The sequence below is a fragment of the Pholcus phalangioides genome, unplaced genomic scaffold, assembly GCF_987345545.1.
Source record: "Pholcus phalangioides strain wild (caught in Gottingen) unplaced genomic scaffold, Ppha-v1.0 ptg000172l_1, whole genome shotgun sequence".
NCBI lineage: Eukaryota > Metazoa > Arthropoda > Arachnida > Araneae > Pholcidae > Pholcus > Pholcus phalangioides.
In genome coordinates, this window is record NW_028301637.1 from 2,618,511 (window position 1) to 2,646,367 (window position 27,857).

At 36.1% G+C, this 27,857-nt stretch overlaps 1 protein-coding gene and 1 long non-coding RNA gene across 3 annotated transcripts in view; one reads left to right on the forward strand and one right to left on the reverse strand.

The window, feature by feature from the left end:
* LOC149063369 (DNA repair protein RAD51 homolog 3-like) overlaps nucleotides 1–19,648 on the reverse strand; it is a 38,021-nt gene extending 18,373 nt beyond the window's left edge. Inside the window, exons 1-2 of one of the 2 annotated variants that reach the window (XM_089255855.1) lie at nucleotides 19,308–19,648; nucleotides 8,945–9,182 (exon numbers count right to left, since the gene is read on the reverse strand). In XM_089255855.1, coding sequence (XP_089111981.1) covers nucleotides 8,945–9,182; nucleotides 19,308–19,437 — 368 coding nt within the window. In that variant the 5' untranslated portion in view covers nucleotides 19,438–19,648. The remainder of the gene's footprint in view (nucleotides 1–8,944; nucleotides 9,183–19,307) is intronic. The other variant, XM_089255856.1, reaches the window with a different exon arrangement.
* Nucleotides 19,649–22,915: 3,267 nt separating this feature from the next.
* On the forward strand, nucleotides 22,916–25,610 carry LOC149063370 (uncharacterized). The gene is made up of 2 exons (XR_016196106.1): nucleotides 22,916–23,387; nucleotides 25,409–25,610. It is a non-coding gene; the product is annotated as an uncharacterized LOC149063370 (long non-coding RNA).
* Nucleotides 25,611–27,857: the final 2,247 nt, after the last annotated feature.

Sequence of the window (27,857 nt, forward strand, 5' to 3'; positions counted from 1 at the left end):
AAATGCTTGTTCAACAAAAGATGAGAGTATGACATGGTCATGATGTGGATGTGCTTGCAATTCACCAGTTTACAATTTGACCACTGTTCATAACATTTTGATGTACCCCCCCCCCCTCCCCAGCCAGAAGTTGCAAGGGTTAAGGTCAGATGAACTGACGGCCAGGTGTCATGTCATTCATCCTGTTATTGTCAAAATGGTTCTACAGCAGCTGCTTTGCTGTTATTGCAATGTGCATCTTGATAAAAGTTCTACTATACACACACACACTGATGATGTTGAAGTGCCGAAATGATGTGGTTACACAAAATGGTATCCTGCAGGCCAAGTACATCATCATCTACTCGCACATTTTGCACTTTTTTTTCTTTTCTTTTGCCAAAGAAATTTCCATTGCTTCAGGAGTACCCATGTAAATTTTCTGTCATTCTGACCAGTAGTTCTTATTGTATAGTTTTGGAATCAAAATTTAAATTATAATCACCCTGTATATAGCTGATTATTTTTCGTGAATCTGTTACTAATATACAGTAGAACCTTGATTAACTGGGCTTAATGGTAAAAGTATAAAAAAAAAATTATTGAATATCAAGACTGGGTGATATACAGTATGAGATGTACTTCTTATGGGAAAGAAAATGAAAATGTCTGTGAGGTAATGTAGCTTAGTACATTGGTCTTTTCTTTTTTTTAGGGACAGCTGGTGTCTTTATTGGATTATAAAGGCCCCTTTACACGTACAATCTTCCCCTGCAACGTCCCTTGTGGGAGTTGCTTGCCCGGTTCGAAATATCCAGTAATTTGCAATAGCAAACGACAAGTGGAAAATTATCACAACTAAACTTTCGTATGAAAATGTTATTTATTAAGTTTGGATGTAAGCTACACAATTTTAACACTAGATTATTCGACATAAAACCCTCTATTCAAGATTGACAAAAAGGAACTTTCGCACCGGTTTATGGTCAGTCAATAATCATTCTTTTATTTGCAGATTGGATGCCCGACCTTGATAGTCATTTCTGTGCAGTGTAGCCCGGTCAGTATACCAGCGGAGGTCTCTCGGTTGGGAACCGGATCACCTTGATCAGCTCCAGGGGGCCTCTCAGTTGAGGGCCGGATCAACTCCAACGGGGGCCTCTAGGTTGAGGGCCAGATCTACTCCAACGGAGGCCTCTCGGTTGACGACCAGACCACCAAGATGTTACGTTACTGCATGTACCCTTGACCAGGCCAGCAGCTATGTTATTTTCCGTCCAACATCAGCAATGAAGTATTTTCAATTATGAAGATAAAATAATCCTTTCGGTTCCGGACCTGCCGGGAAACAAATTTAGACACTTAATCTATTTCATTTTGAACAACTATTGGATCATTTTCCCAGCCTAAGGCCAAATGAAGTGGTAGCAAGACGGAGAACCATCTAACTAGACGGTTTCAGTTGAATGAACACAACAAAGGAAAAAGGAGCAGTGAGCGTTGTTACAACGTACGGCCGGTATTTAAAAGGAAAACTCCTGACCACACGTGTCTAACTAGGCCAATTGGCTTCGAGGTCACTTTATTTGCATGCGGTCGCAGGCTGACAGCACGATTGGCCTTGATCGTCACCATACGACCACCGCTGCAAATGAATAGCAACATAAGATAAGCATACATGTTTTTATGTGACTGCGATTTCGAACTTTTATGCCGGGGCCCATCGGCACGTTACACCATGCGCGCCCGGAGCGGGACATTCTTGCATGAAGGATTGGAGGGTGGTTAGGAAATGCAGCGTTCAAGAGCGCATTGTTAAAAAAAGACACATTTTTGCACGCTCTTTCCTGCACAAAAGAAGGCCCCGTTCAGAATTGTGTGCATAAAGGAAAGCATGTGGCGAAATTCATACGCTTTTTCGTGGCGTGTGGACTTTCAGGGAATCACAACACTCCACGTTCCTGGCCAAAGTTTTTTCCCTGTTGGCAGATCAAATTCGGCTGACATCTGCACGGAAAAAATATAGATTTCAAAAGCTTATTATACATATTACTACGTGGATTATTCGTTTTTAAAAATAATTTAAATAATTATTAATTGAAATTACTGTTACAAATTTATGGTAATTTTTTATGCAATTGATAAGAAATTGAGAAATAAAATTTCTGTGACCATTAATATTTCAAATTTTAATTGTTTCGATTCGACTTTCATTTGTTCGTTTGACTTTAATTGCTGTAATTCACTCTTAACTACATTTTCTGAATTTAATAGTTTATATACTTAATATTATAATTTTACCGAAACAAGAAAAAATCAGATTTTTCTTCCATCAATTATTGACTCGTGTGTAGCCTGTGTGTAGCATGTTCTTTTAAATACTACCAGCCAGAAAAATAGATAAAAAGCATTACAAAATTATTACATTGAAACCTCCCTACAACGATATAATGATAAATCCTTCTACAACGATATCTTCAAATAATTTTTGGAAATGTCTATATTCTAATGTTAAACTGCTGCCTCCAGATATAATGCAATAATCTCTCTACAACAATATTTTTTCTTGGTCCGCTGAGTATCGTTATATCGAGGTTTCACTTTTTTTTAAATTATGGTGTTATTTTGTAAGGCTTTATTTTTCAGATATTTTTAAGAAATTCTTGATAAATTTCTCTCGGTTGTATTCATATCCTCAAAAAATCATTTCAGTTTAATGTTGTCGAGCATAATAACAATATAAAAAATAACAATTAAATTGAAGCATAATTTTTTTTCAAATTTTTACAACTCTACACACATATTCTTACCTGTGTAAAACATTCCATTGTATGTCATGCTGACAGCAATAAAATTAAAAGTGCGAATAGCAATACGTTTTTAGTTGGATATCATTCATGATATTGGATGGTTTTTGGTTTTAAATGAAATCGGTGATAATCTTATAACATGAAACATCCCTTTTACTTGGTATTTTGAACATCACTTGACCTTGGACATCTTTTGTGATCCTATCATGGAAAAGTACAGCACATTGTCCACTGAACACCTGCTATGAATGCAGAGTTGGCTGGATCTAATAAATAGGATGCTTCTTTTCAAACAGCACCATTGTTAACCTTCAGACATTCAGATAATGGAAGTTTTTTCCACAACCCTAAATCCCTTTTAATTTTTTTTTCTAGTGTGTTGAAGTCAAATTTGTACAATCAAATTTAAATCAGATGTTCTTAACCTTTTTAGCAACGGCTTAAAAACATCACCACCAACTTTGTGTTCCCCAGATATATTTCCAATTTTAAAAATATGCATATTTATGAATATATTTGAAGGCATTCGATCGGGTACAACATGGCAAACTCTTGAAGCGTTTACACGAGATTGGAATAGGGGGCAACTTGCTGAATTGGATAGAATCGTGGTTAAGAGATAGGTCGCAACGAGTTATGGTGAACGGGGAATTCTCTGGTTGGACAGACGTCACAAGTGGAGTTCCTCAGGGAAGTGTCCTTGGCCCCATACTTTTTTCACTTTTTATCGACAAACTCGATCAGGGTATCGATGGAATTACTAGCAAATTCGCAGATGATGTGAAGCTAATGGGGGTAATCGGGAATGAATGCGATAGGGAGTTGCTCCAGACCAACTTAAACAAGATTGCAGCATGGGCAAATGAATGGAGCATGACGTTTAGCGTAGATAAGTGCATGGTCGCTCATTTTGGTTCGAACAACCCACGGTTCTCTTACGAGTTGAATGGTGTCACTATCCCGGATGCAACTAGAGTCACCGATTTGGGAATTCTCATTGACGAGCGACTTAAGTTTTCTGAACATTGTTCAGCGGTTGTCAAAAAAGCGAATAGAATGCTTGGTCTCATTTTCAAAAAGGTCTCTTCGCGTTCTCCTAAAGTCATTCTTCCGCTTTTTCGAGGCTTAGTTCGTCCTGGACTGGAGTATGCGGTAAGGTTTTGGAGACCATACCTACAGAGGGACATAGACTTGATTGAAGGGGTGCAGAGAAGAGCTACGCGTGTCCTTATTGGCACACAGGGCTTGAGTTATGAAGAGAGACTTCATTTTTTGAATATGTTTACATTGGATGAACGCAGGTGTCGAGGAGATATGATCGAAGTGTTCAAAATTTTCAATGGGATGGATAGGATGGACCATGAACTTTTAGTACACCGCCAATCAACTGCTTTTACAAGGGGACACCAGTATCGATTGGTGAGGGACAATGCAAGGTTATGGTGTCGCAGGGAATTTTTCTCTAATAGGGTTGTTAATAAATGGAATAGCTTACCCCCGGAGGTAGTAAATTGTAACACAATTGACACGTTTAAAAAGAAATACGATAAACATGTTGGGGTAAATCGAGAAGCTATCCATTCTTAGAATAAGACAACCATAAGTATTCTTTATGGGCATTGTATAATATTTTATCATGTGTATATATTGTTTATAATTTGTGTTAATTGCATTTTTAATGGGGTTGCTGTATTTTTGAAACATATGACATCCATATTTTTATGGGCATCTTTTTATCAGCCACCTCGTTGGGCATTTTGCCTGTTGTGGCGTTGTATTTGTATTTGTATTAATAAATTTCTAATTAAAATGGTTTTTTTTTTCAAAATTTCTGTAGCCACTGGTAGGTGTCTTAACTGGTGAGTGAACAGGAATGGAACCAGTGCCAAATCAAAAAAGAGGCTCCAAGTTATTGAAAGGCTTTCATCTATTCTGAAATTCTTTTTTCAATTCTGGATTTTTATTAATTTTGGAATAATTTCTTTCATCAATTCTCGCATTATTTTGCATTAACTATGCGAACATACTTCTATCGTTAATTTCAAATTTTGAAACAGATCTTTCTTAAAATACTTTTTTTCTATTAAAAAAACAATTATTTTCTTATTTTCTTTAAAAAGAAAAAAAGAACTTATAGATTAAGAACCCTTGGTTAAACTATTTTAAATTTTTCCCACACCCTGAGGATAAATGAAAGCTTGTGAAGTTATCAAAATAATAATAGTAATTTAACATATCTATAAATCTGATATAATAATGTTTGTAGAGATAAAGGAACCAAATCTTCGAAAATTATTGCAATAACCTAATAAATGTAATTACGGCACTTGAAACTAATTTATTATTTCTTTAAAAAAGTAGGAATTCATAGGAAAAAGGAAGAAAAATCGTCAGAAAGACTCTAAAAAAAATTGCAATTAATATTGAATTTTTTTAATGCAATATTAATTGCAATAATTTATCGCTGAAAAAAATTATTTATATTGAATACATCTTTTTTTTTTTTAGAACGATAATGAAGGAAGACGAAATAGGAGATGAGGAAATCACCCTGTTTTTGCCTGTAGGGTGGGTTTGCATTTAGACGTACGATTTTGAGTTCACGATTGAATGCTGGAATGACCAGTTCCAGCGTGTGTAACATGACGGCCTCCAGGTCATGTTTTTCTTCAATAGTCCTAATATCAAGAGAGAGTGCTTACCTTTAGACCCCAGGGACCGCTGAGCTACTGGAAACCACAGAAGGTCTCACTAGCATTCTGGTATGGGCTAATTCGTCCGCTTAGTCTTTCGGCTGGAGGGTGGGGTCTTCAGTCGCTTGACGAGGATGAGACTGCATCTGGTCGGGCTGCTAATGTCCCACCTAAATTAATCTCTCAGCGATATTTTCATAAGTTCTTAATCTGTCGGTGCCTCCCGGGAGAGATATCACCTGGTCTCATTGGAGGTTGTGTCCCTTTGTATGTTTAACCATAAGTTTTATGTTGTTAACTTAAGTATTTTGTTTGCCAGCAGATGGCCGCGAACCTCCGTTGATAAACTTTCCCGATTGTTGTTGGTCGTGCTGGGTGAACCTGGCCAGTTCACCTTGCATGTTGCCAAACATTAATTTATTGTTTACACTAATATTCTGAAATTATATGTAAATTATGTCAAAGTGTACATTGTGACGTATAATAGTTTTCTTGTTGTGACATAATAGTTTTCTTGTTGCGATGAAGTGTTTCCGTGGTCCAAGTGGACCAAGAATATTTGTTTCATGATTCGTATAAATACAGATTGTGTTTGTCGAATGTTCGCATTTCATTCCATTTCACCTCACTCATTTTACGAGTTGAGTTCTTCAATGTTGTAGCACAGTGGTGCTAGTTTTTCACTAATCAGTTTAAATGAAATGTAACTTCATCTAGCCTTAGGCTTGGAAACGTATCCTGTGATGTTTTTCTAATTTGCATTTGTGTCTCGGCAGGTCCGAACTTCTTTTAAATAGTAGTTTCACATATGAGCGGTGACTTCGCTCTTCTAACATTAGCTAGGTGACGACCTCTACACCTAGAGTTCCTGGTCTAGTTGGTATCACCAACCACGTACGATGGATGGGTAAACTATGGCTGTTCTCAACATCTGCCTCACCGCAGTCTGATTTCCAACCTCCTGCAGTCCTAGGTCTCTGGCACTCTCTGGGCTGACGTACGATGTTTGTTTCTCCTACGGACTTGCATCACCTGCCCCGCCTGGTTCTCTTCTTGGCTCCGATGTTGCGCCATTTCTAGACGGTGTGTCTCGAAATGTGGTGAAACGGTCCCCAGCACGCCTCGTCCACTTCGGGACCAATGTGAATCGGTCGTAGCTATCCGTCGGTCTACCACTCACCGGACGTCCACTTCAAAACTGGACTTTGGAAGTCGTGTGGAAACGATGACTTACCTCTAGTCGTATGCTGAAGTTCCGGACCACATTCAGATAAGTTCAATATGTGGAAAATGTCTCTGTGATATATTTAAATATTCTTTATTTAACATTATACTAAATTTTTAATATCATTAGCAAGTTCTTAAGTCAATTTTGTAACAATGTTTACTTTTCTTGTGATTGAATAAATGTCTTGATTTGAATTCTGGTATTGACTTATTTCCTTTTGCTGTCACAAAACTTGAAGTTCAAAATAGAATCTGGGAGTGCACTAAACATGTTGCACACGCACTCCTAACCGCACACTTTTTTCTCTTTTACACGCACACACTTGAAGGGGGTACTGAAGTTGTTTACAGCTATCGCGTGCAAAAGTGTAGCCCACGTGTAAAGGGGCCTTTAGACCACCTGCCCCTAGCATGGTGTCACTATTGTTGCTGCTTCTTCGTGAAGAAAAAAAGACCAAAAAAAAAAAAAAAAACCCTGTGAGATAATGCACCACTACATTTAGATGTGTAATGCAATCCTTACACATGAATTTAATAAAGATAGAGCATCAGAATGTACCCAAAGGTTAGAAAATGTGGTAAAAATGAGAAATTTTGGCTTCTGTATATCAACTGTAAATAACTAAGATCCTTTATATGAAAAGATATATATATTCAGGCCACTTTTATAAGACTTTTGGCTAGTAATGAACAAATATGATGTTTTTCAAAGAAATAAAAATTATATTTAGGCCACTTTTATTTGATTTTTTAAAAAAAAACCACTTGGTTTAAACCAACAACCCTGAATATTATCATATAAAAGTTCAGAAAATTTCATGAATTATCATGTTTTGCTTGGGGGTAATCGGTGTGAACACCTCCTCACCAATAGATCTGCATATGGCATTAATTACCATTGAAATTCAACTTTTACTTCATCCCAAAAACTAGAGCCGATCTCATAAAACCAATTTCAGATTTGGAATCAGTGTGCCCCAAAAGCACTCTAAAATCACTGAAAATTTTTTTTAGAATAAAATCAGTATTGAGTAGTGCAATCAATAGAAAAAATCTGAAACCAAAAAACATTTTGGATAAGTCAATTCATAACATAATAAGTTTGATTAAAAGTTTCCGATTGAATCATTGTTATTATTATTTTACTGTTTCCACCAGTCACACATTCGTCAAGCTATAATTTTTACATTCTTCATTAAAGCCTTTTACACATAACAGTTTTGATGAAAGTTAAAAAAAAATCCAAAGAAATATTATCATTTTATTGATCAACATGTAATCTGATTAAAATGACAACGTAAAATAATGATCGTGCACCCCAAAGCAGAATGTGTTAAAATCTGCGATGAACGTCGCAGAACAATTACCACTACTGCAGAACAATTTGTAAGAATTTTAAGAAAATGTGCAAAAAACACTATTACATGAATGGGGATTTTTACCGCAGAGCATTTCCAGTTAGCTGAGGGCCATCGCAGAACAGTGCTAAATATTCTGCTTTGGGGATCGTGCAGTAAACATGTACGCACTGTATACACCTTCCAGCAAAAAAATTTGACTTGATATTGAAGATAAACAAATTGCCACATTTTGGACTAAAAGTGTTTGTTGATTTGGCTAGAGAAAAATTCAAACAGGTCCCATTTGGCTAACACTTTACAAACCTGGTGATAAATTTGCCAACACAGGGAACGAAGCTAATACGTCAGTTATATGTAATAACAAGGTTATAACATCACACTACTTGGAGAGAAAAAACTCCAATCATGAATGAATAAGGCAGAACTTCGCTTCTAATGGGATTGAATATTTCAGTTCATTTTCAAGAAGCGACAACCCACTGCTGGCGGAGTTCTTATTAAGTCATTAAATTAAAAACCCGTTAAAAATGTGTGTGGTGCACATGCACGTGTGAGAGAGAGGGAAGCACCAAGCATTTCTTTCCCTGACAAATACATCCAAAATAGTAAATTCTTTGACTACACAGGGATTTAGGGACTCCAGAAACATTGACATGATTTATAGATAATTTTGCGCTTTCCTCAGACTTCAACTCAGTTAGCATACATTAAAAAAATTAGGCTCCAATGTCAATTTTTTAGTCACCATAAAGACTTGCCGATTGGGATTTGTCAAGCCCTTGATTAAGCGAGTGTTCATATTAACAGGGTTCAAATTAGAGGATTTCTAATATATATGCATTGTAACTGCAATTGAAATTTAAAAAAAAATTACCACAACTGTGTCTTTCCACACCCTGGTGCCCCACACAATTCAGTCAAACACTTTAACGGTATTCCACCTCCGAGTATACTGTCCAGTTCGTGGCAAAATGTAGGAATTGGTGGTTTCGATGTTTCCTGTACATACAAATCAGCAGCAGTAACAATTGATATGCCATTAGTTTCTGAACCAGTTTCTTTGAAAATCAACTGCAGAGTTTCTACAGCTTCTTCTTGGGTCAACTGAGTTTCTGAAATTTTCCGAACACATTAGGTACTTACAGTGAAATAAAAATATAAATAAAAATGTTTTTGAAATTAAATATAATGAGCAGTGTCATCACAGAAAGTTGAAATACAGTCGCTGCTAGATTTTTTAAGACTTTTTTTTTTTATCATGTCTCCCATTTACAAACTTTCGATTTCACAAATTAATTGTTCTGCGGAGGATTTCCCATTTTTCAGACAAAACAGAACGTAGGATCATCTTATTAGCACCTGCATTTTCTTCAGATATAATTATCAATCAAGTTATTGAATAGTTGTTAATTCCAAAACCTGAAAAATTTGGTTTTCACATGATGAAATATTTTGCTGCTAAAAAGAAACATGTTTATACAAATGAAAGGGAAAAAATGGGGATTTTTCGATGGACTGAATAGAGTGGCCATACAACCTATTTTCCCGGGGCAATCCTGTATTTTTCCTCATAGTAGAAAAATATGCTTAATCAATGCAACTTGATGCAATTAGCAGCACCTATTTAACATAGCAAGTGTCCAGGGAAGCTGTTAGATTGGTTTCTGCTACTACAATGGCTGGTTATAGTGATTTAAGTGACTTGGAATGGGGATAATAAACCGCACTCGTGAGAGTGGTTTAATAATAAACCAACGTGGTTTAAACCAAACAACCCTGGTTACTCATATAAACAATATTTAATAATTTTGTCAACATTTGGCAATAACTAAGGTAGTAACGACAAAAAATTTCATGGAATCTTTAATATTGTTATAACCGAGTTTGACTATTTAGTCATCAACACAATGGTGGATTGGATCGTCCTTTGATATGATTTGCGATTTTGCAATTTGAGACATTTCACTGTTGAGAATTTGAGTTAACCAGCTCTTTGTAAATAACTATGTACGATTATTCGCTTCAAAACTATTGTTTTCCATTCAAAAAAAATATTTTTTTTTATTCTAATGAATGTTTCTAGGTATGTATATGTATATACTTTATATATAAAAAAAATGAATATTTATTTTATCCATTTCTTTTTATGAAAGTTTTGTGAAGGAATCTGACAAAAAATGTAGCAATTTTTACATTGGTCATATGGAATAAAATTATAGGTTTAACTAAAAGTTGTGAATTGTTGTTTCTGGTGTTCCAACTGGATGTGGGGTTAACATGAAGGTTCGCCACGGTTTTCGTATCGAAGGCTCCTTTCCCTTGACGATCATATACTTGCCACTCATATCTCTAATGGTCATATACTATAGTGGCTCTCAGCTCATCGACACACACCCACTATAAAATTTTTTACAATACCCCTGGGAAGTGAACAACTCCTATGTGAATTTTGAGAATCATTGGCTATGACAGTGGGTCACAATCATGGAATTGTGGTTCCCTCATACTTATGACTAGGGGCATACACAGCCTTGATCTTTGGAGGGGCACAAAAAGCTTGAGGGGGCATAAAAATTTTCTTCCAGACAAATTTTGAGCTACTACCCTTTAAAAACATTTAAATTAACAGAAATTGGTTAAATAGCATATAAAAGGTATTTCGTCTCGATATAGCATTTTTTTAAAATAAAAATATTATTATTTTTTCTAATTTTTGGTTGCCTTGGAGGGGAGGGATACGGACGGACCCTCTGCACCTCCCTGCTTACACCTCTGCTTATGACCATATATTATCCACTATCCTACCCCCGTATAGTTATGATATACGTGTACTTGTGGTCTCTTGTTTGTGACTATATACTAGAGGCTCTATTTGACATTAGCTCTGTGAAATATCTTGGAAAAAGGGGCTAACTACCTTGCTGAAAGTGCTATGACATTTGTGGATCCATCTTACCATTCGAAGAAAACCTAATTTAGTTATGAAACATTACTAGAATAACTGATGTTATTCTTAGTGAAAATAAAAAATATTTAATTTTGTTTCATAGTTTTGTACAACTTCTACAACAGCACATGAACATGAACTTTGAATTGAAGGATATTAGCCAGGATATCCAGTCCTGTTTCCGAGCTGCACATGGTAGAGCCTGATCTATAATCACACCGATCAACAGAAAATTGTGATTTCAGAATACCGGACGTATCCTTCTTAGCAACTCATCCTCCCCACTTTCGCATTAAAAACTTTACCCCTTATTTTGATTTTCTGAATTTGTTCTTGATCGTGTTTGTAACGTGCTATCTCATTGATGAGAAAAACATTTCTCTGCATAAACATATTTCACAAATTACACATTGCCATGAGCTTTCTTTTCTTTGTCCTGTGGCCGTACGAATGCTCAATTCACTGCATCTCACACGCGTTCTTTTTCCTCCCTCAATTCTTGATCTTTTACGAATATGATTCTGAAATGAGCTGATAATGTAATGCTTCTGTTTCCAGCTGCAAAATCCATCCTGAATTCCTTCACCATTCGTGGCTTTGCAGGTAATGGGGAGTTGGTCATAAAATATAGAATAAAAGCATTATTGATGGCACTATCAAGAGCAAACCAAAACATGTATTTCCGCTATTTTCTTGATTTTCTTTCTGTGGAATAATACTTGCATTTTTGATCCAAGATCAACACCTCCCATGTATCTATTGTATATCAATATTTCTTTAGGGCAAGATACTTCTAATATGGAAGCTCCTAGTCTTCTTTTGACCCTCACTAATTAATTAATGGTTACTGTTTGTTTAAAGGAGCATAATTTGCTTCTCATCCATGCAAGAGCTGCAAATCAGGTTTCCCACTTTGTTGCATTGCTGAACACAACACTCCCTTTTCTCTTTCAGCTTTAGTTTCTTCAAAACTTGGGGCATAAATCTGTGAGTGGATAAAGCGGTTCCACATGCATACTGTCCAATATTTAGAAGATTCTTCATCAAAAGTACACTCGTGAAAAATCTATCAAAATAGATTTCTTGATTCATAGTTTGCAATTTTTTTGCAAAGTGCATCACAACATTGTAGCCAAAGCCTTTGCTGAACCTTTCTGCATTACAGTTGCTGCAGTACAGTTCAAAATCATGCACATATCTACAATAGGACGAACCCAACATCCACTCTTTGCTGGCTTAAAGGGAATGTACTGGATGATACCCAACCTTCCTTTGAACTTAATCAGAGCCTCATCCACAGCTACTTCTTTGTATGGGAAAAAGTTTTCCCAAAAATTTTTCTTCATGTCTGACAAAAATGGCTCCAACTTAGGTATTTTATAATGTTTCTTTTGAGGGATCAGAGACATGAAGAGATCTCGATATTTCTTTGAATCTTTTCCTTGACATTATAGAGTTTATTTTGCCATTTTCTAAGATTGGATTATCCAACCAGTAATCATCTATACACTGAAGCTTTGCCGAACCCATGATTAGTATTACGGATATATACGCCCAAATTTCTTGCAATGTGCAAATAGGAACAAGCTTATCCTTCTTTCCTTTATATTCAGCATATAGGTTGGTGTGCTTTCGAACTGTTTCACACATTTCTGTCATAAAAAGAAGTTTTAGAAAATCTACAGCTTTCACACTAGGAGGAAGATAATGCTTTATCCCAGGATTTCCTTGAAAATCTTTCAAGTGGATTTTGTTACTTACATCTTCACACCAAGATATGTTGTCGTTGGTCTCTCCACTTTTTTCCTTGACATTTGTGATTGTTGCAGCATCCAGAACCGATGAATCCATATAATTTCATTATTTATATCATTTTATTATCATTTCGATCAGATGAAATCGATGACTCAAAATTATCGACATCACTGTCGAAACTTTTGATTGGAGAATCAGAATCACCTGAATCCTCATCAAATAAAATACGACTTATTTCTTCGCATCCACAAGACTTTCTTTGGACATTTTGCAAATCGAAAGTGATACCTGGAATAGAGAATTGACAACTTAAAAATAGAAATGATAAATATTAAAAATTCTCAAGAGTAGGAAAAGGTCAACCTATTCATGCTTGGATATAAATGGAATGCAAGTTTTGAAGAAAAATATCTATTAGTAAACCGACCTTTGTTATACTAACCAACCTGTCTATTAGTAAAGTTAACCTTTGGATAAGATTGCATCTATGGGGAAGAGAGGGGGTTGGCCATTTTCTGAATGCACTACCTAGAAGCAATAGAAAACTCTGCTAGGGAGCAATACGAAAAATTTACAATCAATTTTGTTATATGTATTCACGTACTATAATCCGGTGCCAAATGTATTTTAGTTGGAACACTTCCATAGAAACAGCCCACTTATAAGGTATTATCTGCTTCATAAAAAAAAGATGAAATCACTGTGTGGAAGTGTCACTTTTGAATGAGTTCTTCAAACTTGACAATGAAAGGAGACAAATTCCTTGAACAAATTACAGCCGTGCCTCATTTGCTCAGATTGACTGTCTTCTTATCAATAATTCTAACCCGAGTTAGTTGTAAACCCAGATGTCTATGAAAACGCTAGATCCGTAGAAAATGAGGAAGTCTCGTGTTCAGATATTCCCACAATCGGGTAAAAAACAGACTGTGTATTTACTGTTTTGTCACCCTTCTCCCATTCTATTCTTATTCTTGACCACTTATTCCCAGAATTCACCACCCTGGGAAATATACGGCTTGGACTCCTGCTCATTTTGGTCATTGACATGCTCACACAATCTCTATGTCCCCCTTTGGTCACTCACATGATCGCATACGCTCTATGCCACGATTTTGATTGCTCTCTAGGTTACTTTTTTGGTCATCCACATTCTCGCACCTGATCTAGGTCACGCTTTTGATTGCTCATTGACGAGGTCCTCACTCTCTAGGTTACTCTTTTGTACATTCATGTGCTTGCAAACACTCTAGATCACTCATTTACCAGGTTCCCACTCTGTAGTTATTTGCTTGGTCATTAACATGCTTGCCCCCATTCTAGGTCACGATTTTGATCACTTGCCGACCTGGGGTCACTCACTTTCTTTTGGTCATCCATGTGCTTGCACAAACTCTAAGTCAGGGCTTGATAATTCCCAGGTGCCACGTCACTATGACGAATATAGAAATTTGGCACTGGTGAATAAAATGTTATGTTTAATTGCTAAATTGGAGTGTTAAGATGACAAGGTTTTTGGTAATTATGTCAGTGTGTACATGGAAAAAGGTTGCAAAGTTCTAGATAAGCTGGAAAAAAAAACATTATTTTTCGAAAAAAGAAAAAATGCTTGGATCCTAAGAAATTTTGTTGGCGCTTAAATTATTTTTTGATTTGTTAAGCCCTGCTTTAGGTCACTCACTGACCTGGTCCCTCACTCTAGGCAGAAATTTATTTATGATTTTGTCACTCTTCTCACATTCTACTAATTGTCTCGGCCACTCATTCCTCAAACTTGCCGCCCTTTGCTATAGCTCGCTAAGCCCCCCTGTAAATATGCCACAGACAACAATGCATTTTCCCCCTACATTCTTTATTTGGGTGGGGGTTTTTTTATCAATGCACTAACATTTTATGCACAAAAATGGGCATAATTAAACCTACGCAGTCTGATGCCAAATCCTAAAGGCAGCCATGTCCCAGAAGGAAATCGTATTGCTGAAGATTTGTGCACAAACCTCTCGACTAACAATCAAACCTTAGTAATATGTTACAAAATGAGATATACTTAGTATTATTACGTTTTTGACATGTCTAATTACGTATGTACATATTCTTTCATTTCATTTCACCATAATCTTCTTTCGTCTTTTCCTTCTAGATTATAGGCCTACTATATAAGTTGTGCACTATCACGGGTTCAGTTCATGTGCATGTTAACGTCCCTTTGCCACATGCCCTTATGTTTTTTACCCAAAAAAACATGCCGTATTTTTTGTGTCTCACTAAATTTTTCTTTACTGTTTTTTTTTACAGTTCTAGTAAACAATATTGGTCTTCGAATATTCATGTTAATGTAAACATATAAAGTTTTCTTTGTGTGAACTGAAAATATGCGTATTGATAACCAAGGCCGCAACTGGGGGGGGGGGGGGGGAGCAGGTGGATCTAGTGCCCCGGGCACCAGACCAGAGGGGTGGAAATTTCATCCTTTAACCTCTCCTTCAACATTACAAGGGAGCGCCAAAATGTGTGCTCACCTTGGCTGACCAAGCATCTATTTGCGGCTCTGTTGATGACACTGTAACAGCGGTTTTATCTCAACAGCAAGAGCGGAACTAGGAAATTTCGAGCTTTCCTCTCAGGGCCCTTCTTAAAAGGGCTATTATTATGCAAAAATTAGTGTAAATTTTTTGGGGCCCTCTATTTGGCTAAGGGCTTTGAGTCAGTGCCCTGGTATCCCCAGCCTAGTTGTGCCTTTCGAACTTTCCTGAACTTTTCAGTATGAGAGCGTTTTCACAAGCAGGACCCTTCCCAGTTTCTTACTAAAAATTCATTTCAGCTTATGTAGAGAATCGTTTGTTTTTTCATTTGATAAAAGTGGCATCAGCCCCATAACAACCATTGTTGCAAAAGTGCATTAAAATTCATTTTCACTTCTAAAAATCTTTTTGGAGGGTAAAAATACTTTTCCGGGTATTACGAATTTTGGGTAAAGAAAACAGTTCTTTTCATGAGAGTATCAACGTAATTATAATAAAAATGAATAAAACATTTTGTAAAAATTTCTGAAGATGGAGACTTCCAGAAGTTCAGTACAGATAACATTACGCAAATGACACCAAACTTTCAGAAATTTAGCAATGTTCCAATAAATAAAGTGCCAAGATTTGGTTCAGATACAGCACCTGTTATGATAGGCTCAATAAATTGTGTTGGTATACAATTAATGAAACAAAATTCTTTGATGCTGCATGTCCTGTTTTTTTTTTTTTTTTGCACATAAGCTGGCTCTAGTTGTAAGTCAAGTTCAAGGGAAACGCAACAATTGCAAAAGTACAAGATACCATAAAATCTAAATACCTAAACAATGTAATTTATTACAAGCAATAAAATTTAACATCTTGATAATTTTCAATTTTTTTCCTCACAATTATTTCGCTAACGTCGTGGATAACATATTATTGCAACCTCTCATTTTGTTGTATTGTTGCAAACAGTCAGCTTTATTGAAGTGGAGCTTCCGAAATCCAATTGATGGGGTGTATATGCTTGTCTTTCTTGTTCAACAACAGCTGTTAATCATCCCTCCCTGCCCTTTCACAAAAATGTCTTATGCACCCATATCCCCCATATTGGCCGGCTCTGAGCGGTTTGACTGTTTGCATGTAGGGCCGGATTGGTTTTTATAGAGTTAAGTGATCTGTGAATTACTACCAAACCATGGGAATTCCAAAAGGCAAATCCTTTAGTTTTCCTTTCGTCCAGTCGCAAAGCATTTCCTCGAAATCATGACACATAATATGAGGGACCCATTTCTTGTCTTGGTCCCCGAGTTCCCCTAATTTCAAAATAGGCTTTATAAGCACGTTTCACCAACAATGAAATATTGCACCATTGACAAACAAGTGTGCAGCAACCGCATACATAACAGAATGCATTAGGACTATTTGAACATCTACATCTACTTGAAGAAACCATGAATCAGACCTGAAACGAACTCAACAAAATGCAATTGTCTAATCAGTTTAAAATTGACACAGACATAGCACTAAAGAGAAAGAATAATATGACATGTCCTTATCGCATCTGTAACTGAAATGTACCGTGGCCGTCATCCTGATGCCACGCACTACATGCTAGGAAGGTGCTGCCCTCTAGTAGACACGAGTAAATTTGTAAAACCGATGCCACAGACTGATAAATTGACACACTAGTGAATCTATATAGTAGTACAACTAAACTGCAAGAACTACGGTGGTGCCCCAAAGCAGAATGTTTAGCACTGTTCTGCGACGAGCCCTCGGCTGACTGGAAATGTTCTGCGGTAAAAATCCCCACATGTAATAGTGTTTTTTACACTTTTTCTTAAAATTCTTCCAAATTGTTCTGTAGTAGCGCTAATTGTTCTGCGACGTACGTCGCAGATTTTGGCACATTCTGCTTTGGGGCGGTGGTGTAAGTCATTAATTGACAGCCCTGGATCTCCGGTTATGAAATGTAAAAGTATATAATATCGAATTGTGCATAAAAGCTAGAGCTTGCTGAGAGAAACTGGTTTCATATTTGGAATTGACGATAAGAACATAACTTAGACGAGTTGAAAAATCTCAACAGAAAACCAAAAAAAAAGTTCTCCAGTGTTATTCCCTTTGGCTTCTAGATTTGACATTGGATGAATGCACACCTAGAGGTCGCTAGTAATATTAGTCTTTTGTTTGAATACAACAATTTTGAAGATTAATTTCTTTGTCTTATACCGTTCATACATTACTCTTTGTTTTTCCAATCAAAATATCTCATGTTGTACATTCCATATTTACATTTTTATTACATATGTGCATACTTGCCGTTATATCTGGCATTTTATCTCACTCACAATCATGTTTTTATTGCATCATTTTTTAACGAACCCAGAGACTTTTTGTCTCTCCACTTCTACTCAAACAGCTAGGGACTAGGTCAGTGAGTGAAAAAAAAAGTGACCTAGAGAGTTTGCAAGCACGTGAGTGAGCAAAAGAGTGATTTTGAGCATGAGCAAGCATGTGACGGACCAAAATAATGGCCTAGAGCAGTCACCTTAAACCTGTTTTTGCAAGCACCATGGTGCTATATGAAACATCAAGAGTGTACAATGCTTGTGTCCGATTTCATACTCGCATGAACTTGATACACGCGTCGATTAAACACCCTATAAAATTTGCATTCAATGATTTTTATGCAGATTTTATAGGCACAAGTATGTCGAAGTTGCCGTAAAGGATGCTGCTTGTTTGATAATGGGTATTGGCAATGCTCTTACTTCAAGAAAGATTGAAGACTCCTGACCTAGAGCATCCCCAGTAGCACAACGATATAGTTAGGATATTGTACCGATACCGGTCCGATGTTGAATGAATATTGAATATCTGAAATTTTTACGTGTTTGATATTGAACAATATAGCAAAAATATATTCACTCAATTATTTGCCAATATATCTATCTTTTCTAAAATAGTTTTATTCTTATTTCCACAGCATTTCATTTCGAAAAAGAATATCTTGTAAGATAATTAGTCTCTTGAAATAATCCAAATTTCTCTATGTCAAACTACGCAGACAAATGTATGCCTTTCCAAAGTGAACGCTATCGGTAACAACGTCAAACAGTATCGAAATCTCTACATTGTTGTATATCGGTGTGCTACTGGGATGTGTAAACGATAAAAAGCGTGATCCATAAAGCAAGGAACCATGTCAGAGAGCAACCACAAGTGATCTAAGGCATGTGCAAGCATGCAAATAACAAAAGAGTGTGTGAGCATGGGAGTGACTTAGAGACAGGTGTGCTTGTAGGGGTGGGGAGGGCCAAGCGAGTTATAGCGCAGCAATGGGGAATTAGAATAAAGAGTATTCAAGAAAATTGGACCAGACAGGTGACAAAATTCATCTAGCGGAAAAACTGTAAATGCATCTCCGGCAAGGCTGTAGCGGGGAGACACTTGGGAGTCTTTCAAACCAGAGCACAATTCAGGTCTGTCACCATTTATGGAGGATTTACCACCTAGTGAGTTGTGCCGGAAGTGTAACTGTGTGTGTGTACCTAACAGTCTGAGTGTGTATGTGGTGTTCGTGTTTTCAGTGTTGCCATCTGTATTTCAGAAGTGAAGTGAGTGATGTGTTCTGATTGAATTACATTTGTACTGTTTGTCTGTTGCTCTCTATGGCGAGACTTTGTAAAGGGCAGATCGGCTGGTATTCGCTCCTTGAAGTTGGGAATCACAGAAAACCAACTTCCGCCAACCACGGACTTGGGGAAAGGGTCCCCCGAAATATAAGAAAATGACCGAGAAAAGCTAAAAAGATGGCCAAATCTACAGTTCTAACACTTTGGTCTCCCCATCGAACGAAATTTCTGGCTAGGGACCTGATATCCATCCAGTCATGCTTTTGGACGGTCTCTCGCCAGAGAAAACGTCGCCAACACATCACCGAAAAAGGATCACGCTACAGCTGTTCCTTCCAATTAATTAATGACCATTATTGAGAAGGTTTGAAAAAAATATTGTTTGGTTACCATTGGCCAAATCGACGGGCCCCATGTTTTGAAGATCCTCCACCGTGGTAAAGCCATTGCTGTGCAGCCGGAAGCGGACGTGTTGAGGAAGTGAGAAAGTGCTCAGCTCTCGTTGCATTAGTTGGTTCATTTTTATTTTTTTTAACAGGAAGAGACCGTTTTCCGATATTAGTTTAGCTTCAAAATAAAACAAAATCTATACAGTCAACAAATGCATGTGCGATTTTGCCGCGTGACTTGACTCGACTTGCGACAAAAACATGCACGGTTACTGTGAAAGGGAAGTGAAGCAGCGGAGCGCTAGAGGGCGGTATTTGTTATGTCTGGGGCAAAGCTGTATTAAAGATAAGCGTTGTCACTTCAATGGAGAGGCCTGATGCAAACTTGCGCGCCACAGAAATTGAAACGGTAAGCGTACGAACTACAGTTGTAAACAAATTTTTCAGCGAGGCAGCCGCCATTTTTTTTTTATTGCTCTTCCCAGTCACGTAGCTCTTTTTTCTCGTCTCATTTCATTTTAAAATCGGTATTCTTAATCAATAATTCTTAATTAATTTATCAAAAGGTTCTTCTCTGGGTTAAATTTATTCGTTTTCGTGTCTCTACACCCTTTCCTTCGAGTTCATTCTTCTCTATTTCATCATGATAGTAAATGTTGAATTATTGCGGCTTCCTAGGATGGCGAGAGAAATTCCAAGTCCGAAGAAGCTCATCTAAATAGATTTCCGAAAAATGGCAGCGGGTTAGTAAAATATGTATTTTACAGTTCAGATAATATTATTGTAAAAAAAAAATTACAATATCGAAAAATATTTCACATTGTAGGCTAACTGAATTTTTGTAAATTCAAAATGCCTGTGTGATGATTTATTAACTTAAAATTTTTCGCTGGAGGATTTGCCCCCCTTCCCTCCCGAAGTTCGATCGTGCTTACGCAACACCCACTAGAAACTGAAAATTCTCTAGTAAGTGTTGGCTTACGCCTCGCAGTTCATTCCAAAAGAGCGTCAATTATCCGAAATTGTTCCCTCCCTATGACAGAAATTATTGCATGCTACCCCCCACAACCTCTAGCAGAGGCTTTTCATGGTCCCTTTTGCAGTGAATTTATAGCCTGAAAAAAAAAAGAGAATTGTCCGCTCCTGGGGGCCCAGGGCTGGAGCTCTGTCAACCCCACCCTTTGTGGGTACTATGCAGAGTCGTGAGGGTAGAATATTCTCATGAATGTGAATTCGGAGAATAATTGAGAATATTCTTTTAAATAATGGAAAAAATATAAATAAAAAATATTTTTTGTTATTAATATGAAATACAATTCAATTTTTTCATTGCCAGAAACATTTTGTCATCCAATTTCATTGAGGAAGTTATGAATAAAAATAATTTATTCATCCACGCAGCAAAATTTCAAATTTTCAATAATTCATTTATAAAAATTCATTTGGCTGCAGAATCAAGTTCATTTTGGCAGTTGCTATGTCCTGGAAAAATTGAAATAAATATTTTTGAACCTGTTTTTCTCAAAAAATGTTTGGCTCCTAAAAGTCTTCCCGCCACCTCAATTTTTTAGGGATTTGTCATGCCCAGCTTTATGTACAGCAAAAAAAACATTCGTTGTTGCACATATTGTTTGTCGTAGTTTTGTTATCAATTTAAATAAGTAACATTTTCCCTTGCATTTAATATTTTCTTTCATTTTTTTCCAGACGTCAAGCACGGGAAGATGTGTCTAAAAATCCAATATTGGTTGGGGTTCTTGCGGCAAAGTTGACTATGATTGCCAATGTTTGAAACCATCATTTCCAGGAATGGTGTATCATGAACATCAGCCAGAAAGATCGTTTGGTTCATAACGCTATTCCAAATTCCCAAGCATCATTGCAATGTCAAGCGGGACATATGGTACCCTTCCATATGTATGTGTACCCTGCATTGAAATTATATTTCCGGGAAAGGCAAGCAAGAACGATTGTTTGCCCTGGTTTTTGTGATTGTGAGGAAGTGCCATTAAAACCATACTTGGTTCACAATAAGTGCTGACACTGACAACATTCCTTAGATTTTTTTCTTTTGTAAGAGAATGTATGGTAAGATGTATGTTATGCTTTTTTTCTTTTAATTACTGGTTTATTTTATATAACTTTTTAATTTTATTAATTTGAGCCGCAACAACAAATCTTTGAAACTGTTTGTTTGGCAGTTTTAAGTTTTGGACGTTTGATGTGGATGTAAGTAAACCATTTAATGTTTTAGATATTAATGACATCTTTTTTCCTAAATCGAAATGTAAAACAAACCATAAAAGCAATGTTTGCAACATGAATCTCACATTCAACATTTTTGCAAGTGACAGCTGAAATATGAGATGTCTAAATGACAGTATGATTCATAATTTTTTGAGAATTAAAAAATTCAATTTTTCTTATTTTGATTTTCCTGAGTAATCAGTCAACTTTTTTTAATTTTGTTTTTTTTTTTTTTCATTTTTCACTCCAAAAATAATTTATTATACCTCCAGTTTAGAACTATTTATTTATGTCATTAAGAGATTTTTATCAGTTTGAAGCACAAGTGTTGTCACTGGTATGTTACTTGTGGTTGTTTTATATTAGAAGTCACATTTGTAACTCATTTTTGTTATACATAAGTTTCTAGCTGATGAAATAAATGAATTTTTTTTATTTCACAACTTGGTTTTTCTTTTTTACAATAACAGACAATGGCAAATTTTTATACGTATATGTGAGTGGAGTTCTGAGTTCAATGAAATTAATTTAAATGAAACACATCATTTGATCATTGTATGAAGTTATGCATTGTAACATGGATTACTAAATCACAAGTTAATTAAAATTGTTAAACTTTGTATGAAATATTTTAATTAGAAAATGGCCTCAATATTCCATATAATTTTGAATAAATCATTAGCATTTTTCATTTTGGAAATAGACTGGGACAGCTCTGCTTATTGATGTCATAGCCAATGCATCATAATATATTCAGTACATTAATGTTTGTGCATTTAATGCATTTTCCTAATTTTTATTTTATCAATTTTACTATTTAGTAGGCATCCAGTTGAAATTGTGAGGAGTAATTATACCTTAAGCTAGTTTCTAAATTTTTCCATCAGTATTATGTACATATATTTCTGGGGTACGAAATAATTTAGTAAATCTCGCAACCATCAATTTTAATTTACTGCACACCTCAAATATTCTTTTAAAATTTTACACATTTCCGCCCAGATAATTCTTCCTGTATAATAATAATCTACCTGTTGCAAGCTTGTTTTTCTTCTAATCATTCTTCAAACATCTTCAGAGATTAAGAGATTAACATTTAAAGAGCCATCCGGGGTGGATTATTAATAAATTATTTCTTTATTCGGAAAACAAGTAATAATGTAATTTCTCTTCGAACATGTTGAGTTTTAAATATTAATACACAATATCAAACTGGTGAAGAAAGTGAGGAGGGAAGGGGGGTGAACTGTCAATCAAAACAGATGAGGGCGTGGTCAAGCCTCTCCCCAGTTTCGTACGCTTACCGCCAGGTGGCCAACTTTGCATCAAAATTTAACATTAAGTGGGCACGCTTAATCTTGAACCGCTTTGGTCTGGGGCCACTGAGCTACAAGTAAAGTATAAGTTCACTTATAAGTATAAGTTACAAGTATAACGGCCGTATTCACCGTCCAGGTTCAGAACGCGATCCAGGTTCTAAACCGCGTTTCACCTCAAAATTGGTATTCACCACCCCTGAATCGAGATCCACGGATCAGCTTTTCGAGCCTGAAACTGAACCTCCGATATCGGCGATCCAGCAGGGTGGATCGAGTTTCAGCGCATGCGCAGTGAACATTATCGTCGCTGCAAACGCAAACATCGACATAGTACTGGCGGTCGCGGTGAATTGTTTTTACGATGACCCGGAATGAAATAGGGAATTTAGAATAATTTATTAATTATAAGGTGATGAGTGACTGCGTTTAGGTATTAAATATATGTTAAGTAATTATCCCCGATCAATGAAAGCTTTCAACTACTACTTGAAGCCATCAACAAATGACGAAAGAAGGTGAGTAATGATACTTTTCTATGATTTCCTTCAAATCTGAACTTCATTCGCTAACAAAATGATCATTATCAAATAATGATTACTTAATAATATGAGTAATATACTCATGTATTGATATTAATGACAAATTCGTCTTTATGGTACCTGAAACGGGCGTAGCGGGCAGGGCCGTCTTAAGAACACCATGGGCCCCGGGCCAAGTGGCTTTTCTGAGGACCTGCCAGGTAAATTACAGAAAATTTCAACCAAATCTCATTTTTGTGAGGCCCCTCTTCTCTCGAGGCCCCCGGGCCGTGCCCGGGTAGGTCCATTCGTTAAGACAGCACTGGTAGTAGGCTCTCTCGATGCAGACTTTTTTCTTGAGTGGGGGCCCCTGAAAGTATTATGTAAAATAAAGTGTACATTTTTGTGAGGGCCCCCATTCTCTCGGCCCTTGGGAAGTGCTCCGGTTGCCCCAGCTTATTTACGGTCCTGACCTAAAGGTTAAAATGGCAGGGTATAGTGTCACGCTTTTGAAGTTTTTTCCTCTCTGAAAATAATGTATCATTGGTCTGAAAAGAAGTCATGAATATCTCTCTTGAATTGCAGGAATAGTCACTTGTATACAAAAAAAATTTCCCCTAACCAGGAACATCTTAAGAGCATGATGGCCCCCCCCCCCCCCCCGAGACGAGAAATTTTTCTGTGGTCCTACCTGGTCAATTCTAGAAAATTTCAACCAGATCTCATTTTTGTGGGGCCTTTTTTTCTCTTGAGGAGCCTCATACATTAAGAACTCGCAAAATGTACTAGGCAAAAGCGATCATTACAGTAGTGCATTTTAATTCCTAAACAATACAATATTCACCAACACTCTAAAATATAGATTTGTGTATGAAATGTTTCATCTCTAATATGAAAATATTTATATTATTGCCGAGCAAAATATATTACCTTTTTTAGCTTTTACCTCTTGGCAGGAATATATTTATTTGATACTTTGCTGATATTTTGCTGCTGTGTGTAAACATGGCATTTTCCTTCTATATTCAGTCGATCTCGCTTATAACATTCCCATGTATAATATTTTCCTGCTTAGTACTCGAATTAATTTTTATTAAGATTTCCTGTTTAAAGCATTTTCCCCGCTTACATTTTTCATGGTAATTTTTTGAAAAAAAAAACCTTTATAAGCAGAATCCACAGTATTTGCACAAATGAAAACACGTGCACAACAAAAAATATTTTCTGTGATGCACTCTCATTATCCAAAATCATATAACTATCAGCTCATTTCATTCTATTTGTGCATCAGTATTTTGTGTATAATTATCAGTTCATTCGTTTATTATTTACAGTTAAACCTCACTACAATGATACTTGATATAAAAATAAATCCCTCTACATCGATATTTTGAAAGTCTTGTTTGGAAATTCCTATAGTATAATGTTAAACTGCTGCCACTCGATTACAGATGTGAGATGAGAATATTAATATGAGAAATAACTTGAGAATAATTATTATTTTTGATAAGAATATTCCCCAGTAATTTATAAAAGTAGTCTTTCCAAAGAATATTCTCTAGGATATTATATATAATTATATTATAAATAACTGGAGAATATTCTTGTTAAGAATAATAAGAATATTCTCAAGAATTTTACATCTCTAATCTTAATACAACAGCAATCCCTCTACAATGATATTTTTTCTTGATTTGCAGAATATCATTTTATTGAGATTTTAGTGTGTGATCATACCTTTCGTGCTCAAAACACCAATTCAAAAATTCATGAAATTACTTTTTGGAACCTTATTTATGTGCAGTTCATGCCAGCATTGGGCAATGATTGAGTGAAATTTATAATATTTAAGTAATCTATCATTACATAACTAGTACCACGTGATTGCTGATTACATGTGCTTTATTCGTATTATGCAGTATGATTTCACTGTATTTGAAATCACAACACATGAGTATGATTTGCTTCATTCTTTAGGGAAATTTTTTTTCATGAAAACTATGTTTTTAATTTTTCAGATGAAACAAGTATTTGGGAGCAAAAGTAGGGTAAAAACACATCTATGATAAAATGTGGCCACTGAAGACGAGCCGACTCAATCATGGAAGAAAATCTCAATATTTATTTACAATGTTTGTGTGTGTGTTATACGTACCATTATTTTTTTAGCAATCTCAAATACTTCCATATAAATATGAATAAATTATTTTTGATAATTGATTTGTCGTTATTTCTTAAGTGAGGAAAATGTTACCTTTTTTTTACGTAGTTTGAATTTGTGCCTTAATTATGTTAAAGTTACAGTATAAATTTTGAAAGTAACGAATTACTAGATTGTGATTATCATGTAAATACAGTATATATTTAAAAAAAAATCCAGATTTAACTACCAATCCTGCTAGTAAAAAGAGGGATGGAAAATGATTTTGTTGATGAATAATGACGTTGAATCTATCGATATATGTCAAGTTTTTTTTAATTTTTAGTCTTGGCTATTGGTTTACCCTTTAGTTAAACATGATTCAAAGGCAATGCATTTTACACATTAAAAAAAAAAAAATTGTCCGTACACTAATGCTTGTATTGACTGTCAGATTTGAAACTTTGTTTACAGATTTTTAATAATATAATGAACTGTTTTGAACTGAATCTAACTTTTTATGTAAGCTAATCAAAAAAACTAGTACGCATGTTGGAACAGTTTTTTGTTGAAAAGAAAACTGTTGGGTTTAGCATTTTATACATTGAGAGGGGGCACATCTTGTGTGTAGGAAGGATTGCATGCAACTATCATACAAGTTTCAACAAATTACAAAAAATCAGTCTCAGATATTAACTTATTTGGCTAATAGGAAATATAGCTATTAATGTTCAATGTGCATCACAAGAATTACTATTAGCACTAGTGCTAATTACTATTAGCATAAAAAAAATTTTTGGAAATCAAATTCACTGAATTTTGTACTTTTTCATTATTTATTTCATTATTTTTTGAAAAATTTCCAAATTTATTAGTATTTTTTAAAATATAAATTTTACACAATTGCGACCGTCCTTTTTTCCTTCATTTCATTCACGATTAATAAAATTTGTATGTGCTGATACATTTTTTTTTCTTCAAAGCAATGAAAAGCGCATAAGCTGATTGTACGTGCGATATATAATTTATCTAATCTGAGAATATTAGCAATTCCGTAGCGAAATGAAAAACCATCATTACAGATATAGCGGAAGTAGGAAAGAAAACCGTAGCTGGAATTTCCATTAAAAAGGGGATAAAACCATATTTTGCTTATGGGGAAAAAAATTGTTGAAAAACGTAAACACAAGAATCCGACCGTTGAGTTTTCTACTTCATTAGAAGATCAAAAACCCTTCATCCAATCAGCGTCGGATCTACTCTCGCCAAGCTAATATACGCCAAATACTCGCCAACTGAACCGAGTTTCACTTGATACGCACTCGAGACTCACTGGTGAATGCCAAATTCGTTCTAAAACTGAAACGGGTTTCAACTGATCCGCGTTTCAGGACCGTGAGTGGTGAATACGGCCGTAAGTTTACTTATAGCTCAGTGTCTGGGGCAAAGCTGTGTATATCTGGAGCCGCTTTGGTCTGGAATCTACAGAATCAACTCGGCATCGTGACCATACGTCCTGAACTTATGGAATATAATGGCTTCATCCGAAGATAATAAATTGTTCTGTTTTTGTTTGATAGGTGACAGCAGTGGTCCCAGTGCAACCTTTTTTTTTTCGTGCATGTTTAGCAGGAGTCTTGTGAACGCATGGCCCGCGGTCCAGGCGGCACTGAGCTATAAGTAGGCTGACCATATTTCTTTGAAAGAAATACGGGACATTGGGATTCCAAATACGGGAAAATGCGGGACATCGCCAATTATCACCAAACACGACGCCAAAATCAAACAAAGTTGCCAAATATTGCTGAAATTACGGGAAAATCACAATAGCAGGAAATGATGCATTACTGCAAATTGCAGTGGATCAAAATGTATTCCACGAAAAAAAAAAACGTTCACCAAGGAAAATGTGGGAGATTAATATTCTCATATATAGTTGTAATTATCGTAAAATAATTTATGAGTTGAAAAATAATGTCAATCTTTGACTTCAATAAAGAATAAAAATTCAAGTAGGCTTCGTGTAAAATACGGGAAAAACCGGGACACTTTTGCCAAAAAGTCGGGACGGCCAAAAAAACAGGAAATAGCGGGACTGTCCCGGGAAATACGGGACGTATGGTCACCCTAGCTATAAGGAAAGGTTTACTTACAGCTCAGTGGGTCTGGGATATGATGTCCAGCGTCGTGACCATACGTCCTGAACTTATGGGGCATAACGGTTTCATTCGAGAATAACAAATTGTTCTGTTTTTGTTTGATAAGTGACAGCAGGGATCCCAGTGCAATCTTTTTTTTTCGTGCATGTTTAGCAGGAGTCGTGAACG